Consider the following 20,503-nt stretch of genomic DNA (forward strand, 5'->3'; position numbering starts at 1 on the left):
GGAAAAAGGGGCAACCAGATGTGGACTCCTTGCTCAGTGTGCTTAGAGGAATATAGCTACACCTCACTGACGAGGCCCAATGAAGGCCGAAACGATCGTCTGGGGTTGCTGTGTTCCTTGTTCAGAGAGGAATTGCCTGGTATTTCGGCACTGGACTGACTGTAATAGGCGGGATCAGACTGATATACTACAGGAAAGTTCTACTCTGTGAAAAGCATTACTGGGCTAAAAAGTTGCACAACAGGACCACAAGGCCATGAAACATGTAGGTCTATCAGTTCAGAGGGACCCTGCATTTCAATCTCCACAGCTCTACCTTCCCAGGTGGTAAATCGCCATAGAACAGGCTAACAATGTTATTGAGTCAGTTGTTCGTTTCTTTCCCACAAAGATATAATCTGTAAGATCTAATACGTACTCAATTTGTTTAAAGGACATAAAAGGATCATCCCTTAACAAGACATCAATTGCTTTTAGGCACAAATCAAGGATGTATTTTTTTTTTATGAAAAAGAGCTGATACACTTTAGGACTATGCCCTACAAATGACCCTATCTGTAGTTTAGTGTTAGTATAGTTATTTTTTTTTTTTATTTTTTTTTTAATGTGGTTGTAGAAAAGGTATAACTCATTTTTAAATTTTTGGTAATTTGTTATTTTTTGTAATGGTAGTTTTTTTTAAAGTAATGGTAGGTTGCCTTTTTTGTAACGGTAAGGTAATTTTTTTTTTACTTTTCAGGTAAGTTTTTTTTGTTTTGTTTTTTAAAGGTAGTTTTTTTAAGGTAAGGTTAGTTTGTTTTGGGGTAACTTAGGGGATGTTAGGAGGTTTTGGTTTTAGTGGGTTACTTTGCGGTGGGGGTGTGGTGTTTTAGGGGTTAATAGTCTAGCGAGGTAGTTTGCAATGTGGGGGGTGGCAGTTTAGGAGTTAATAGTGTAGAAAGGTAGTTTGCGATGTGGGAGTGTGGCGGTTTAGGAGTTAATAGTGTAGAGAGGTAGTTTGCAATGTGGGGGTGTGGCGGTTTAGGCGTTAATAGAGAAGTTTAGTGCAACTGTTTCTTCCAGACCAACTCTTTATGCAACCTTTCAGGTCAGGTTAAAAGTTTGAGTTGTAAATGTGATTGCGTTTGAGTGATCGCATTTACTTTCAACTTTAAATACGAGCACAGATTACTGCTCATCGCTGTTTATAGATCTTGCGATCGTGCTTACGCTCCTCGCCCTAAAAATAACGCCCCACTCATAATCTAGCCCTAAGTTGGTTGAATATGGGTATGACTAAATAGAAATGAGATTTTTACACCAAAATCAATAAAAATTCAAAGAGGGAAGATGAAAAATTCCAATCTTCATTCATTACAGGTTATAATTGAAATCATCAACTGAAAACTTTAGAAAAGCATTGGCCATTACTGTTAAGAGACCCCATTCTGAATAAAATAATAAATGAAAGACCAAAATGTATATTCAGAAAAGCGCCAACTCTAAAGCAAAAATTAGCACCGAATAAAATAGTTATGATAAAAAAAATTGAATTTAAAAAAAGATGCCCCAAATAAATTAAGAATTTAAAAAGGAGGCTTATATATGTGGTCATAGAAATTGCTCCATGTCTAAATACATAACACATGGAGCTAATTCAATAGAAGCCACATATATAGGGAGAAACATAATATCAAGAAAAGAATAACTTGTGACTACAGTTACGTGATATATGTTATCACCTGTAGTTGTGGTTTGCAATATTTAGGAGAAGCCCTCTCTTTTTTTCTCGTTCCCCATCAAACCAGAGGATAGAGAATTTTCAGCATGTTATTAAAGCACATTTGAGTGCATTTACTTTTGTGACTATGGGGTAAATTTATCAAGCTCCGTACGGCGCTTGATGCCCCGTGTTTCTAAAGACAGCTGCTCCATAACCTGTCCGCCTGCACTGATGCGGCAGACAGAAATCAACCCAATCAAATATGATTGGATTGATTGACACCCCCTGCTAGCTGCCGATTGGCTGCGAATCTGCAGAGGGCGATATTGCACCAGCAGTTCACAAGAACTGCTGGTGCAATGATAAATGCAGACAGCGTATGCTGTCCGCATTTATCGATGTGCAGCAATAATGATATGCTACATCGTATCATGTCCACTTGCACTATAATAAATTGACCCCTATATGTCCATAAGGGTGTATATTGGTGGAGGTATACAATTGGACTTACTATGCTAGGAGGTGCCCTTTATGTTGTTTTCTATTTTTCAGTGATTATTCTGACATGCAGGTTATGTAAGGAGCAGCCCCAATCTTTGGCATAGACTTTAAACTGATTATAAGGACAATATATGTTACAATCCACCGGTTGTGTGTGTGTGTATATAAATATATATATATATATATATATATATATAGATATATATATACTGTATATATTGATTTGGTAACTATTTGTTGCCTTTTTCCACACTATGTAATATAAGTGGCGCCCTCTATAGAGATATATAATCAATTAGTGATTACTGTCAATATTTTTTGTTCCTTAATTTACATTACAAGGTACTCAACTAATATTTTGGTCCATGTAGAGACGTTATCTGTACCTCACATTTAATGTAATTTATTAGACAGTATGATAGTTTTATAGGTTAAGTCACATTTTTTTTAATTGCAGCCTAACAGACATTTCTGTAAGTGTAAATAACATCAAATTTAAGCTTTACTGTTATTTTTGTCTTACCTATTATAACTCCTTTTCAGGGTGGGTGAGCTTTTTACAGGGGTTATAATGTATGAAAACAGTCCTACATTTTAGGCTCTCAAGCAAGAGATTTGACTCTTATCCCCCCTAGATATTGAGATAAAGCCCACTTCCAGTGTTCTGTAAGCTAAACATCTCTATGTTACATTGATTTCTTCCTGATTTTCCCATATACGGCATAATCACATATTTGGCGACGGGCGCAAAACCTAGCATTGGCAATTTTTAGCCTAATCAAGCAATCACATATACGGTGCAGCAGATAAGCAGACAAATTACGCACGTATATTTTACACGTCAACCACAGGTTTTACTCCCCTAAACTAACATAGAACTGGCGTCACCAGTCGGTATCACATATGCAGCACAAGGACTTACGCGCGCAAAATGGAGATATTTTACTCAATTTTCTGCTCGCTACACATAGGCTGGTGCAGCAAGCCTTACGCACAGTAAAAAAGCACTGTAACTCCCTGGAAGCCTTAACAAACACCTAACGCATGCGCAATATCAACCCCTAAACCACAAATCCCCCCACATCACAAGCTACCTAATAAATGTATTAACCCCTAAACCACCATCCCCCCACATTTCAAACTATCTAATAAACATATTAACCCCTAAACCACCATCCCTCATATTCAATCTATCTAATAAACGTAATAATCCCTAATCTGCCAACCCCCCACAGCGCAAAGACCTAATTAAACTATTAAAACCTATACCGCCAACTGCCCACAATGCAAACACCTATTTAACCTATTAACCCCTAAACCACCAACCCCACAAAGCAAAGTATCTAATTAACCTATTAAACCCTAAACTGCCAACTCCCCACAACACAAATTTTTAGTCTAAAAACAATAATGTTTCTATTATTTTGTTATGTTTCTATTGTTTTGTTTAACATATTTTTCTGTGATATCAGCAAAGGGCTACAGGGGAAAGTATGTCTGTTTGCAGATGATACAACAATTTGTAACAGAGTGGATGTTCCAGGGGGGGTAGACAAAATGATAATTGACATACAACAATGGAGGATTGGACAAATGACTGGGATCTAAAGTTTAACACAGCAAAGTGTAAAATAATGCATTTAGGGAAGAAAAATCCAAATGTTAATTACAGACTCAATGACACTTTACTGACTGTTACAGATGAGGAACAGGACTTGGGAATTATTATTTCAGATTATTTAAAATTTAGCAAACAATGTAGTAATGCAGCGAGTAAGGCTAGCAGACTCCTTGGATGTATTGGTATAGGTATTTGCAGCAGAAATAGTAAGGTTCTTATGCCACTTTATAGATCATTAGTTAGGCCTTATCTTGAGTATTATCTGCAGGTCTGGAGGCCATATCTTCAGAAGGATATTAACAAACTTGAATCTGTCCAAAGGAGGGCTATCAAAATGGTACATGGTCTAAAAAATAAAACTTACCAGGATAGGCTCAATGACTTAAATATGTATAGCTTAGAGGAGAGAAGGGAAAGAGGTGATATGATAGCAACTTTCAAGTATGTTAATGGGCTTAGTAAAACTTAGGCTGTGGGTATTTTACATAAAATGTAAAATTCAAGAACAAGGGGTCATGATCTCAAGCTGAAGGGTAGTAGATTCAGGAGTAATTTGAGGAAGCACTTCTTTACAGAAAGAGTGATTGATTTATGGAATACACTTCCTCAAGAAGTAGTAATGACAAACACTGTGGGGGACTTTGAACATGCCTGGGACAAGCATAAGGCTATCCTACGAACTAGATAAGTTTATACTTTTAGATAATATCAGGCATACTTGCTAGGCCTATGGCTCTTATCTGCAGTCAATATCTATGTTTATATGTTATATGTATCTAATTAACCTATTAACCCCTAAACCACCATCCACCCACAACGCAAAGTTTTAAACTAAAAACTAAGCCCCCTAACCTAACACCCCCTAACTTAACCTCAATTAAAATACACTGAAATAAAATTAACGACTTTAAAGACAAAAAAAAAGTTTCAAAGGGGTGTGTGTCCGAACACCGAACCTGAGCGGTTGCAACTCTCCAGAGCTCCAGCCGATCTCTAGATAATCTGCCAATTCTCTGAGGCATCCTACAGCTATTCTACAATATGTGCCACCCTTATAACTGCATAGCTCAGCTGTTCAATATATGTTGAAAACTCAGCAGTATTTCTGACACTAGAGCTCGAGATCGGACAAAAAAAGCCTGCAGCGGCGGCTAACACAAAGGCAACGCATCCCCCCTCGGCAAGCCGAGGTATTCAGCTCTAATTGAACACATCAGCAATCAGCAAGAATACCGCAATTTAAATTCTACAACCAAAAATAGAATAAGAGAATCACAACAAAAGAGGGGGAAATGTGTGCACAAGTGTTTTTCTACCACATCCAACTATGGTTTACATGGATGAAACAGAGCCTTTGTCACCCTGAAACACCCTTTGAGAACCTAGAGACCTTTGAGAACCTAGAGACCTTTGAGAACCTAGAGAGAAACATGAAAAAACTTCTTGACAAAGCACCCTTCGATTTTCTGGTGAGCAAAAAGCTTGCAACTAGGTGCAGTGACGCCGGAGAGCACTATTCGACCTATGATACACTACAGCCATCGGCACCCGCCAGAGCTTTAAATAGGATTAAACAGGCAGATCATATCCTATCAAAGATTGTGCTTAAAAGGGAGCTTGGGGGGGACTCCTGGACATTCACGATCACTGGGCCAAGAAACCCCTTGGCTGCTTACACCAAAATGGAGATCACTCCTGGTGGATGCAATGCCATAAGTAATTGCCTCTTCGGTATACACTGCAACACACTGTTAAAAGGTTAAAAAAAAAAACATTATGCCTTCATCTTGAGAAGTTTTATCCTTTGTTTGTTTTTTTTGGAGGGGGGTGTCAATGTATATAGAAACCCAAAGGGTACTGTTGCAAGGCACACTGAAAAGCAAATTTTGCATAAAAATAACGCCTAATTTAAACTTTTGAGTGAAACCATGGGGCCGAATTATCAAGGGCAAATGGCCCCTGATCCTCCTGTTTCCGTGTGAGCCTTCAAGCTTGACAGAAACAGCAGTTAAGAAGCAGCGGTCCTAAGACCGCTGCTCCTTAACTGGTCCGCCGCCTCTGAGATACGATCGGGTTGATTGACACCCACTGCTAGCAGCCGATTAACCGTGAATATGCAGGGGGCGGCATTGCACAAGCAGTTAACCAGCACTGCTTGTGCAATGCTAAATGCTGACAGCCTATGCTGTCGGCATTCAGCGATGTCTGTCGGACATATATAAGTATAAGTTTAAAAGAGCACACTATGGGGCAGATCACAATCTGATGCCTGAGGAAACAGTTGATCTGAGAAATGCGTCGCACTGTTTCTCCACTAGCCATATCTTATTTTGGCACCAATATGTAGATTTTTATAAACTTTTTAATAAATGTGTTTTTAATTTTACCTACTCTGAGTGCCATGTATGGTCTATTGCTACGCTACGTTTAGGGTGTTAACTCCTTACACCAGTATCCTGCCCTTGTACCCTGGATCAGCCAGCTGGATTGCTGTTAAAATCTAGCCTGTCTCTATAGGCATAACTGATTGCCTTCTATACATGTGAGTACCCTGTGTATACCACCTGTTACAAGTGCTCTGGAATCACCATTGATCTGCACCATTGGCACCTCTATCTATTGTCTCTTTCTACCGATCACAATCTATTAGTGATTTGCTCCTGAAATGGCTTTTGTCTTTCCAACTTAATTGCATGTCTAGTTTCTCGAGGAATCACAATGCATTATTGTATAGTTTGATAAAAGTCCGCCACAGCAAACAAGTTTTAAATCAAAAAGCTTTTGAAAATAGAAACTAGGAGGTCACTGACTAATTAAATAGCCAATTAGCCATCTCACATCTTTTAAGTTTACAGTAAAGATGTATTCAGTTAACCCCTTTGTTCACATTGCAAGCAAAATACTCACATATGTAACATTAACTTATTGTAATCAGAATCCATCCTCAACAGTGATTAACCATATGAATGGCATATGTATCTTGGCATAAAGGGCATATTTTTGTACTCATTTCATGACCCTAACATCTACATAGAGCATGTTTTTACATTTTATTTTAGTATTTGATTGTAAGTCACACTCACACTGTTGTGATTGTCACTAACAGTAATGGTACCTTTCAACTGGATATTAAAAGGGGACAACATAATCGTAATTTTTATAGGAACCTATTGTAATCACTTTCCATTTGCACCACTGCTAAACCATCTGAATGTGGCTTCTATGTTGTCATGATCAGTCACTATATGGTCACCTTTAAACTTTCACAAGTATTGTTTTGGACAATATTTCTATTGCTTGATAAAGCACCGTTTCCATTTTTACTTGAACTGAAAACAATTGACTTGTTTATATTAAAAGGATTTATAATATCTTCTTATACAGGATTTAATTATTACTTAAACAGTAAATCTGGAAACTGCTGCATTGCAAAATTGAACTACTTAGGACAGGAGAGCGCCTTCATGGTTGGGTTTTTATTATAGATGCGCCTCCACGAGTCTAAACTCGTTCACGAGAGTCTGTTTCAAAGTGCTTATGCCTACATTATTGAACTTGTAAACTGTTTAATCACCGTAAGTTCCGCCCTGCAGGAAAAAGAAAGAGCTTTTATAAGAAAATCCCAAATCTCATTTGAGAGTGAGGAAACAAATGGAAGTGCGATATTGTGATCGAGTCAATTTGAACATTTGTTTTTTCAGCCAGAAAAACAGACAAAAAAGCTGCAGCTGATAGATTATTATTTTTGTTCTCTCATATGTATTTGTGTCTGTATGCCTATCTGCTATTTTGTTCATCTGTCTCATCCATGTTTTTTTCCAATAGACCCACCAAAGGATACAAAAGTTATTATTACTGAAAAAGAACTAAAAGAGGGAGATGAGGTGACATTATCATGTTCCAGCAAATCCAAGACTGACATACATGCCTATGAATGGCACAGGGGAAAAGAAGAGATTACGTTATTTGCCCAAACAAAGCAAATTATAGTGAAGAATGTGAGCTGGATCAGTGAAACCTACACTTGCTCTGCAGTGAATAGCGTTGGAAAAGGAGTTTCAGATCTGACAGAGATACCTGTTCAATGTAAGAAATTTTACACATAGTCAAGAAGCTCTTGCATCATATGTTCTGTAGCAGCTATGTCTTGTAAAAGACACATATATAGAATTTGACTTACTGTAACTTGTTATATACTTTTTTAAATTTAAATAATGGATTCGAATCAACCAATAGGGTTTTAGCAGCCCTAATTCCTATTGGCTGATTCAAAATTTTCAGCTAATAGGAATGCAATGGTGCCCCCAGTATAAAAGGGGTACCTTGCATTTCAATCCTCAGTGTGCGGCGGATGAACGCATGAAGAGGACCTCCACATCGGATTGATGGACCTACACCTAGACCTCCGCCTTGGACCTCCACCTGGACCTCCGCCTTGGACCTTCGCCTGGACCTCCGCCTTGGACCTTCACTTGGACCTCCTCCGCGCATCGTCCGATCCACCTCCGGAGGGATGAAGAAGATGCCGGACCCGCGATGGATGAAGATGGAGCCACATGGATGAAGATGGTGCCGCTGGGATGAAGATCATACAAGCAGGACTTCAGCAACTGTGAGTCCCTAAAGAGGGGTTAGTGTTAGGTTTTTTTAAGTTTTTTTGGTTTATTTTTTTAGATTAGGGGTTGGGCATTTCTTAAAAGAGCTGGATGCCCTTTTAAGGGCAGGAAAAAGAGCTGAATACCCTTTTAAGGGCAATGCCAATACAAGTGCCCTTTTCAGGACAATGGGTAGATTAGGTTTTTTTACAGTTAGGTTTTTTATTTTGGGGGGTTGGTTGGGTGGTGGGTTTTACTATTGGGGGGGTCTGATTTCTTTAGGGCAATGCCCTACAAAAGACCCTTTTAAGGGCTATTGGTAATTTATTGTAGTTTAGGGGGGGGGTTTATTTTTGGGGGCTTTTTTATTTTGATAGGGCTATTAGATTAGGTGTAATTTTTTATTTTGGATAACTTCGTTTGTTATATTTTGTAATTTAGTGTCTGTTATTTTTTGTACTTTAGTATTTTTTTTATTGTTTGTAATTGTAGATTTAATTGTTTTAGTAGGGTTAGGTTTTTTAATTTGTAATTTAGTTTATTTAATGTGTAGTTAGTTTAATTTTAGTCTAATAATTATTTTAGTAGTTTATTTTTTTTATTTTTTTATTTCACAGGTAGGTTTTTATTTATTTTAAGATAGTGATCTTGTAATTTTAATATAAAGTTATGGGGGTGTTAGGTTTAGGGGTTAATAGTTTAATTTAGTTTTTGGCGATGTGGGGGGCTGGTGGTTTAGTGGTTAATAGGTTTATTTAGTGGTAGTGATGTGGGAGGCCAGAGGTTTAGGGGTTAATATCTTTATTTAGTGGCAGCGATGTCGGGTCACGGCGGAATAGGGGTTAATATATTTATTATAGTGTGGGCAATGTTGGCGTGTGGGGAAATAAGGGTTAATAACTTTAGTATAGTGGTGACGATGTCGGGGAGCGGCGGAATAGGGGCTAATACATTTTATTAGTGGTGGCATTGTCGGGAGCGGCAGATTAGGGTTTAATAACTTTAATATAGTGTTTACAATGTGGGAGGGCCTCGGTTTAGTCTTGAATACTAGAGTCTTTGCAATACACATATTGGGATAAGCACTATTCCTACTCCTAAGCTTTGCTCACTCTGCATGTTGCTATGGTAACGGCTTGTTATTCCACGACACCTACTTTTTACTGCATTGTTTTTTGTTTCTCTATACTAATACCCATTTTAAAAAAAAAAACACCCCAAAATAAAAACCTAATCTAGAATAAACTACCAATTGCTCTTAAAAGGGCCTTTTGTAGGGCATTTGTAGGGCATTGCCCTAAGTTAAAAAGCTCTTTTAACTTAAAAAAAATATATACAAAAACCCACTAACATTACAAACCCCCACCCCCTCCCAAACCCACAACATTAAAAAAAACTATCTAAAAACCTAAGCTACCCATTGCCCTGAAAAGGGCATTTGTAAGGGCATTTAGCTCTTTTACAAGCCCAAACCCTAAACTAAAAAAAAAACCACCCAGAAAATCACTAACCCCCGAAGATCCACTTACAGTTTTTTAAGTCCTGCTTAAACGATCTTCATCCAGGCGGCGAGAAGTCTTCATCCAGGCGACAAAATCCTCATCCAGGTGGTGAGAAGTCTTCAACCAGGCGGCATCTTCTATCTTGATCCCGGCGGTGTGGAGCGGGTCCATCCTGAAGACATCTTGCATGGAGCATCCTCTTCATATTGTCGACGCTGTACACTGAATCTTCAATGCAAAGTACGCAATTCAAGATATCGTCCCTTGCATTCCTATTGGCTGAACAATTTGAATCAGCCAATAGGAATTAGAGCTGCTAAAATCCTATTGGCTGTTCAAATCAGCCAATAGGATTTAAGCAGCTCTCATTCTATTACTTTAGGAAGTTAAAGGGACATGAAAACCCAAATATTTTCTTTCATGATTCAGATAGAGCATATGATTTTAAACAACTTTCCACTTTAACTCTAATATCAAATGTACTTAATTCTCTTGGTATCCTTTGTTGAACTACTCGGAACTAGCTAACACATCTGGTGAAAAAATAAAAAGATGCATTTATGTGCAACCACCAATCAGCAGCTAGTTCCCAGTAGTGAATTACTGCTCCTGAGACTCCTAAGTATGCTTTTCAACAAAGGATGCAAAGAGAATGAAGCAAAATAGATAATAGAACTACTTTGGAAAGTTTTTTAATTTCACATGTTCTATTTCAATCTGGAAAGAAAAGTTTTGTGCTTCATGTACCTTTAAGGCATTTTCTTGCACACCTAGGTACAGGATGGTAATATTATCCCTTTATCTTTTTCTTTTTCAAACTGCTTATAAGCAATGCACTGGTTTGTGGAATTACATTTCTAGCTATACATTTTATAGTAGTTAGCCACTATAGATCTTATAGCTCACTCTGGGCAAGATTACAAGTGGCACATTATGTCTTTTCTGCGCGCAATATCGTCTTTTCACAAGCAATTTAATTACAAGTCTTGAAAAGTCGTGATTGCAATTGCGATTTTTTTCCACGCTAGAAGAGCTCTAGTTAACTGTTTTGCAAAACAAAAAAGTTGAACAAAACACTTCAAAAATACATTACAAAGTACAGTTACACTCATATTAACACTGTCTAAAAAAATATTTAAAAAATGTTGCACAAAAAAGTTATAAAGGCTCAAAGTTATGAGATCTCGGGTGTTAGGAAAAAAAAAAGGCAGGCAAATGGCTTTAACATCAAGACACATACTTATACATGTCTAAAGATGATGATGTATGTATATACATATGTTTATATATGTGTGCAATACACTCACCAGCCACTTTATTAGGTACACCTTGCTAGTACTGGGTTGGACCCCCTTTTGCCTACAAAACTGCTTTAATTATTTGTGGCATAGCTTCAACAAGGTGTTGGAAACATTCCTCAGACATTTTGGTCTATATTGACATGATAGCATCATGCAGTTGCTGCAGATTTGATGGATGCACATCCATGAGGCGGATTTCCACTTCCACCACATCCCAAAGGTGCTCTATTGGATTGAGATCTGATGACTGTGGAGGCCATTGGAGTACAGTGAACTCATTGTCATGTTCAAGAAACCAGTTTGAGATGATTTGAGCTTTGTGACATGGTGCATTATCCTGCTGGAAGTAGCCATTAGAATGTGGGTACACTGTAGTCATAAAGGGATGGACATGGTCAGCAACAATACTCAGGTAGGCCATGGCATTCAATTGATGCTTAGTTGGAACTAAGGGGCCCAAAGTGTGCCAAGAAAATATCCCCCACACCATTACACCACCACCACCAGCCTGAACCGTTGATACAAGGCAGTATGGATCCATGCTTTCATGTTGTTTATGCCAAATTCTGACAATACCATTTGAATGGCACAGCTGAAATTGAGACTCATCAGACCAGGCAACATTTTTCCAATCTTCTATAGTCCCATTTTGGTGAGCCTGTGCAAATTTTAGACTCAGTTTCCTGTTCTTAGCTGACAGGAGTGGCACCGGTGTGTTCTTCTGCTGCTGTAGCCCATCTGCTTCAAGGTTTGATGTGTTGTGCCTTCAGAGATGGTATTCTGCATACCTTGGTTGTAACAAGTGTTTTTTTGAGTTACTATTGCCGTTCCATCATTTCGAACCAGTCTGCCAATTCTCCTCTGACCTCTGACATTAACAAGACATTGTCATCCACACAACTGCCACTCACTGGATATTTTCTCTTTTTCTGACCATTCTCTTTAAACCCTAGAGATGGTTGTGCGTGAAAATCTCAGTAGATCAGCAGTTTTTGAAATACTCAGACCAGCCCGTCTGGCACCAACAACCATGCCACGTTCAAAGTTATTTAAATTACCTTTCTTCCAAATTCTGATGCTCGGTTTGAATTTCAGCAAGTCGTCTTCACCACGTCTATATGCCTAAAGGCATTGAATTGCTGCCATGTGATTGACTGATTAGCAATTTATGTTACCAAGCAATTGAACAGGTGTATCTAATAAAGTGGCCGGTGAGTGTATAGTAATTAATTCATATGTGTATATATGTATTTACAGATATAACATTTTTTTTTTATATATATATATATATATATATATATATATATATATATATATATATATATGAGCACATATATAAACATATATATTAGTGCATTATATCCCTTTTCCATTAAAGGGACACTGAACCCAAATTTTTTCTTTTGTGATTCAGATAGAGCATGACATTTTAAGCAACTTTCTAATTTACTCCTATTATCAATTTTTCTTCATTCTCTTGGTATCTTTATTTGAAATGCAAGAATGTAAGTTTAGATGCCGGCCCACTTTTTTTGTGAACAACCTGGGTTGTCCTTGCTGATTGGTGGATAAATTCATCCACCAATAAAAAAGTGCTGTCCAAAATTCTGATAAAAAAAAGCTTAGATGCCTTCTTTTTCAAATAAAGATAGCATGAGGATGAAGAAAATTTGATAATAGGAGTAAATTAGAATGTTGCTTAAAATTGCATGCTCTATCTGAATCACAAAAGAAAAAATTTGGGTTCAGTGTCCCTTTAAGCATTTATTAATGCGCGAATGCAATGTTGTATGCACGATGGGTGTTTGTTTTTTTCTCCATTGACTTCTATGGGGAATGCGGGTGTTAGGTTTTTTCCCCACTATTTTTCCCAATTGATCTCGATGGGGGAATACATGCACGCACACGTAAAAACTCAAGTTCTTTTTGGCACAGTATTCGGGTTAACAAGCACGCAAAATAAGTTATTTTGCAACTTGCTATACCAGCACAACCCGAAAAAGCTCAACAAGCTAAACGTGTCCGGTGTTATCGCAATCACGAATTAAAGATTTAATTTACAACTTGTAATCTTGACCATATGTTGCTACATCACAGTTTTAGAAGCTTATACAGTTGTAGTCAAAATTATTCAACCCCATTGCAAATGTATTGTCAAAATTGACAGACTTTCAGCTGTTTGCAATGAACAAATCAAACAAAAGCAATTGAAATAGCTCAACACAGTGAATGCTTCAAGTGGTTTCCCCAAATTCAACTAAAAAAGCAACTTTTAATGTATTCTGCAATCTCAAAATTATTCAACCCCTTCATGACAACCATCTTTAGTACTTAGTAGAGAACCCTTTTGCTGTTATGACCTGCTGCAAACAATATGCATAGCCAGACACCAGCTTCTAGCAGCATTCCTGAGGAATCTAAGCCCATTCTTCATGAGCAATGGCCTACAGTTCAGTAATATTCTTGGGTTTTTGGGTCAGTAGTGGTGTAGTTCTTGGAGTTCTGGCATTGAAACCTTCTGCATTTAGTACGCACCTTACTGTGCAAACTGAAACATCTGTGCCTGTTGCCACCAAGTCTTGCTGCAGGTCTTTTGCAGTCACTCAAGGGTTTTTCTCAACCTGCCTCCTCAGAAATATGTTTGCAGCCTTTGATAGCTTCCTTTTTCTGCCACTAGTAAAGCGTTCGTCTCTGCTTCATTTTTATATGCATTGGACATTTTAAATCACTGCACAATGTGGTATGGGAATGAGTCATCCTTCCTTCTCTCAACACATCAACACAGTCCTGCTTAGATATTTCACTGAATATATACTCTAATTTTCCACACCTGATGAGTGACATGCCATTAAGCTTAAAGGGACATAAATCCAATTTTTTTTCCCCATGATTCAGATAGAACATACAATTTTAAACAACTTTCAAATTTATTTCTATTATCAAATGTTCTTTGTTTCTTGTTATCCTTTGTTGCAAAGGAAGCAGGAAGGTAAATTCAGGAGTGTGCACGTGTCTACAGCATTATATTGCAGCAGTTTGGCAACAATCTTATATATTAGCAAGAGCACTAGATGTCAGCACTATTTTCTGTCATGTAATACTCAAGACGCACATGCTACATATCTTGATATCAACAAAGAATAACATGATAATGATGCAGATTTGATAATATAAATAAAATTGGAAACTTTTTTTTGAAATTGTATCCTTTATTAGAATCATAAAATAGACTTTTTTTACTGCTAAAACACCAAGGCCTAGATTTAGAGTTTGGCGTTAGCCGTGAAAACCAGCGTTAGAGGCTCCTAACGCTGGTTTTAGGCTACCTCCGGTATTTGGAGTCATTAAAAAAAGGGTCTAACGCTCACTTTTCAGCCGCGACTTTTCCATACCGCAGATCCCCTTACGTAAATTGCGTATCCTATCTTTTCAATGGGATTTTTCTAACTCCGGTATTTAGAGTCGTGTCTGAAGTGAGCGTTAGACATCTAACGACAAAACTCCAGCCGCAGGAAAAAAGTCAGTAGTTAAGAGCTTTCTGGGCTAACGCCGGTTCATAAAGCTCTTAACTACTGTACTCTAAAGTACACTAACACCCATAAACTACCTATGTACCCCTAAACCGAGGTCCCCCCACATCGCCGCCACTCAATTAATTTTTTTTAACCCCTAATCTGCCGACCGCCACCTACGTTATACTTATGTACCCCTAATCTGCTGCCCCTAACACAGCCGACCCCTATATTATATTTATTAACCCCTAACCTGCCCCCCACGACGTCGCAGCCAGCTACCTACAATAATTAACCCCTAATCTGCCAACCGCAAAGCGCCTCCACCTACGTTATACTTATGTACCCCTAATCTGCTGCCCTTAACACCGCCGACCCCTATATTATATTTATTAACCCCTAATCTGCCCCCCTCAACGTCGCCTCCACCTGCCTACACTTATTAACCCCTAATCTGCCGCGCGGACCACACCGCTATTATTATAAAGTTATTAACCCCTAATCCGCCTCACTAACCCTATAATAAATAGTATTAACCCCTAATCTGCCCTCCCTAACATCACCGATACCTAACTTCAATTATTAACCCCTAATCTGCCGACTGGAGCTCACCGCTATTCTAATAAATGTATTAACCCCTAAAGCTAAGTCTAACCCTAACACTAACACCCCCTAAGTTAAATATAATTTTAATGTAACGAAATTAATTAACTCTTATTAAATAAATTATTCCTATTTAAAGCTAAATACTTACCTGTAAAATAAATCCTAATATAGCTACAATATAAATTATAATTATATTATAGCTATTTTAGGATTTATATTTATTTTACAGGTAACTTTGTATTTATTTTAACCAGGTACAATAGCTATTAAATAGTTAAGAACTATTTAATAGCTAATATAGTTAAAATAATTACAAAATTACCTGTAAAATAAATCCTAACCTAAGTTACAATTAAACCTAACACTACACTATCAATAAATTAATTAAATAAAATACCTATAATTATCTACAATTAAACCTAACACTACACTATCAATAAATAAATTAAATACAATACCTACAAATAACTACAATTAAATAAACTATCTAAAGTACAAAAAATAAAAAAGAACTAAGTTACAAAAAATAAAAAAATATTTACAAACATAAGAAAAATATTACAACAATTTTAAACTAATTACACCTACTCTAAGCCCCCTAATAAAATAACAAAGCCCCCCAAAATAAAAAAATGCCCTACCCTATTCTAAATTACTAAAGTTCAAAGCTCTTTTACCTTACCAGCCCTGAACAGGGCCCTTTGCAGGGCATGCCCCAAGAAGTTCAGCTCTTTTGCCTGTAAAAAAAAACATACAATACCCCCCCCCAACATTACAACCCACCACCCACATACTCCTAATCTAACCCAAACCCCCCTTAGATAAACCTAACACTAAGCCCCTGAAGATCTTCCTACCCTATCTTCACCATACCAGGTTCACCGATCGATCCAGAAGAGCTCCTCCGATGTCCTGATCCAAGCCCAAGCGGGGGGCTGAAGAGGTCCGTGATCCGGCTGAAGTCTTCATCCAAGCGGGGCAGAAGAGGTCTTCCATCCGATTGAAGTCTTCATCCAAGCGGGATCTTCTATGTTCATCCATCCGGGGCGGAGCGGCAGGATCCTGAAGACCTCCGACGCGGAACATCCATCCTGGCCTACAACTGAACAACGAATGACGGTTCCTTTAAATGCCGTCATCCAAGATGGCGTCCCTCGAATTCCGATTGTCTGATAGGATTCTATCAGCCAATCGGAATTAAGGTAGGAATATTCTGATTGGCTGATGGAATCAGCCAATCAGAATCAAGTTCAATCCGATTGGCTGATCCAATCAGCCAATCAGATTGAGCTCGCATTCTATTGGCTGATCGGAACAGCCAATAGAATGCGAGCTCAATCTGATTGGCTGATTGGATCAGCCAATCGGATTGAACTTGATTCTGATTGGCTGATTCCATCAGCCAATCAGAATATTCCTACCTTAATTCCGATTGGCTGATAGAATCCTATCAGCCAATCGGAATTCGAGGGATGCCATCTTGGATGACGTCCATTAAAGGAACCGTCATTCTTCAGTTGGACGTCGCCGGAAGAAGATGGGTCCGCAGTGGAGATCTTCAGGATGGAGCCGGTCGTCATCGGATGAAGATAGAAGATGCCGCTTGGATCAAGATGGTTGCCGGTCCGGATTGCCTCTTCTTCCCGGATAGGATGAAGACTTTGAAGCCTCTTCTGGACCTCTTCAGCCGCCGGATGATGGATCGCCAGCCCCCGCTTGGGTTGGATGAAGATTTTGGAGCCAGGACGGATCGGTGATACCTGGTGAGGTGAAGACATGGTAGGATGATCTTCAGGGGCTTAGTGTTAGGTTTATTTAAGGGGGGTTTGGGTTAGATTAGGGGTATGTGGGTGGTGGGTTGTAATGTTGGGGGGGGTATTGTATGTTTTTTTTTACAGGCAAAAGAGCTGAACTTCTTGGGGCATGCCCTGCAAAGGGCCCTGTTCAGGGCTGGTAAGGTAAAAGAGCTTTGAACTTTAGTAATTTAGAATAGGGTAGGGCATTTTTTATTTTGGGGGTCTTTGTTATTTTATTAGGGGGCTTAGAGTAGGTGTAATTAGTTTAAAATTGTTGTAATATTTTTCTTATGTTTGTAAATATTTTTTTATTTTTTGTAACTTAGTTCTTTTTTATTTTTTGTACTTTAGTTAGTTTATTTCATTGTAGTTATTTGTAGGAATTGTATTTAATTTATTTATTGATAGTGTAGTGTTAGGTTTAATTGTAGATAATTGTAGGTATTTTATTTAATTAATTTAATGATAGTATAGTGTTAGGTTTAATTTTAACTTAGGTTAGGATTTATTTTACAGGTAATTTTGTAATTATTTTAACTAGGTAACTATTAAATAGTTCTTAACTATTTAATAGCTATTGTACATGGTTAAAATAATTACAAAGTTGCCTGTAAAATAAATATTAATCCTAAAATAGCTATAATATAAATATAATTTATATTGTAGCTATATTAGGATTTATTTTACAGGTAAGTATTTAGCTTTAAATAGGAATAATTTATTTAATAAGAGATAATTAATTTCGTTAGATGTAAATTATATTTAACTTAGGGGGGTGTTAGTGTTAGGGTTAGACTTAGCTTTAGGGGTTAATACATTTATTAGAATAGCGGTGAGCTCCAGTCGGCAGATTAGGGGTTAATAATTGAAGTTAGGTGTCGGCGATGTTAGGGAGGGCAGATTAGGGGTTAATACTATTTATTATAGGGTTAGTGAGGCGGATTAGGGGTTAATAACTTTATTATAGTAGCGCTCAGGTCCGCTCGGCAGATTAGGGGTTAATAAGTGTAGGCAGGTGGAGGCGACGTTGTGGGGGGCAGATTAGGGGTTAATAAATATAATATAGTGGTCGGCGATGTTAGGGCAGCAGATTAGGGGTACATAGGGATAATGTAAGTAGCGGCGGTTTACGGAGCGGCAGATTAGGGGTTAATAATAATATGCAGGGGTCAGCGATAGCGGGGGCGGCAGATTAGGGGTTAATAAGTGTAAGGTTAGGGGTGTTTAGACTCGGGGTACATGTTAGAGTGTTAGGTGCAGACGTAGGAAGTGTTTCCGCATAGCAAACAATGGGGCTGCGTTCGGAGCTGAACGCGGCTTTTTTGCAGGTGTTAAGTTTTTTTTCAGCTCAAACAGCCCCATTGTTTTCTATGGGGGAACCGTGCACGAGCACGTTTTTGAGGCTGGCCGCTTGCGTAAGCAACTCTGGTATCGAGAGTTGAAGCTGCGTTAAATATGCTCTACGCTCCTTTTTTGGAGCCTAACACAGCCTTTATAAGGACTCTCAATACCAGAGTTATTTTTATGGTGCAGCCAGAAAAAAGCCGGCGTTAGATTTTCGGGTTGTTACCGACAAAACTCTAAATCTAGCCGCAAATGCTTTGGGGACAACAAAGCTGCACATATGTGGCACTAAGAGTGAGGAACAGTACTGAAATAGTAAACAGCACTCCTTTTTCAACTTGAAAATGGACTATGATTCAGTGCTATGTTATCTCATTTTGAGTTCTGGGTTCGCTGGGTCCTGTTATGGGTTATGTATCATCTATCAATCTCTAGTTCAAAGGGTATCACATGCTTGATAGATGGTTCTTGGTGATTTAATCAAATATTTTTGCCATACTGATAATTATTTTCCTGCAGCAATAAAAGTTCCTTGGAAGAAAATTGCCATTAAAAAAAGAAAGAAAAAAATTATTAAACTGTTTTAAAATGTCTAGAAATGTAAATGCTTCACTCAAAAATGTTAGTTAAACCTATTCAAATATACCATTCTCTATTCTAAATCTTAAATAAAGCATTAATTCCGGATTATTATTTCTTACTCTCCTGCCTCTCCAGAGCTTTCCAAACTTTTTACACCTACATCATTTTGCGACACAGTAATTCAGTTGTACTAGCAAACAGGAGGTTAAACTAACTTGTTTTAAGAGATACGGACACATACATAAATTATATAATAACGAAATGTATTTACAAGTAACAGTATGTATGCGCAAGAATTAATACCACCAATAGCTACTTACTATTTTAATGGGATGTATGAGGTTGATGGGATGAACACAGTTTCTGAATATTTGGTGGAATATTAGATAAAGACACTCGCATTTAATCATCAAACATTTTTAAGCTTCAGCTTCCTATCCATATATCAAGAGCAGGAGCAGCAATGCACTACTGGGAGCTAACTGCAAAAAAAAAAAGCCACTTTGACTTCTGACTTCACCTCAGCGTTTAAGCTGCTGCCCTCAGAGCTCTGCGAGTTGCACTGACTACTATTACTACTGCCCGCACTGCAAAACACTGCTGTCCCACTCACTGACTACACATGCAGTCACGAGCCGATTAAGGAGACTACACGTGCAGTCAAAGACGGGAATGGGAATAGTTTCAGTTCCCATTGAGCTGTGCAAATAGGTTAAGATGATCTGTGACCCACTAGGTATCAATCACGTGTCAACCACGTGATATGCTTAACATGCAGGCGGAAAGTCAGAAACCAAATTTTTTTTTTTACAAAAGTGTTAAATTAAAAAAAAATTGTGCTGAAGCAGGGAAACACCTACACACTGCCGCCGTCACGACACACAGTTTGGAAAGTACTGCTCTATACAAAGAAGTACACAGAGAGAAAGAGTATTTTTATCTTGCATAGTATAGACCTACTGTTACATCCATCAGTATACAACAGTGTGATAGATATGATATGAAATCTAATTGGTTTTGTTTTTTTGTGAGTTACATCATCATAGTTATTTTAATAATGAAGAAAAGTCTTCAAAAATTATATTATATGGCAAACATCTAGGTTTATTTATTATTTTTTGTTTGATGGGGGTTACTATCTCCAGAAGCGTGGAACAGCTATGGGGGCTAAATTTGCCCCTCCTATGCCAACCTATTTATGGGTTGGTGGGAGCTGTTCCACGTTTATGGAGATAGTAACCCTTATAAAGACCACATCCTTTTCTATCATCGCTTTATAGATGATTTTATTTTCATCTGGAGAGGTTCAGTGATAGAGGTAGAAGGATTTATCCAATATCTCAATACCAATGATGTTGGTTTAAAATTTACCTATACAGTAGGATTAGAAGAAATCTCATTTTTGGATGTGGTTTTGAAAGGTGATGTAGAAAGGAAGGGA

The 20,503-nt window shown here is 38.0% G+C and overlaps 1 protein-coding gene across 2 annotated transcripts in view; it reads left to right on the forward strand.

Annotated features, from left to right (window-relative positions):
• The window catches only part of LOC128639088 (B-cell receptor CD22), a 281,839-nt gene that overhangs the window by 192,116 nt on the left and 69,220 nt on the right, over positions 1-20,503 (forward strand). The window contains exon 4 of one of the 2 annotated variants that reach the window (XM_053691238.1): positions 7,650-7,910. The exons of the other annotated variant lie outside the window; for it this stretch is intronic. Within the exon in view, the coding sequence (XP_053547213.1) occupies positions 7,650-7,910 (261 nt within the window). The remainder of the gene's footprint in view (positions 1-7,649; positions 7,911-20,503) is intronic. 2 annotated transcript variants of the gene reach the window in all.

This window comes from Bombina bombina, chromosome 8 (assembly GCF_027579735.1).
Source record: "Bombina bombina isolate aBomBom1 chromosome 8, aBomBom1.pri, whole genome shotgun sequence".
NCBI classification, from domain to species: Eukaryota; Metazoa; Chordata; class Amphibia; order Anura; family Bombinatoridae; genus Bombina; species Bombina bombina.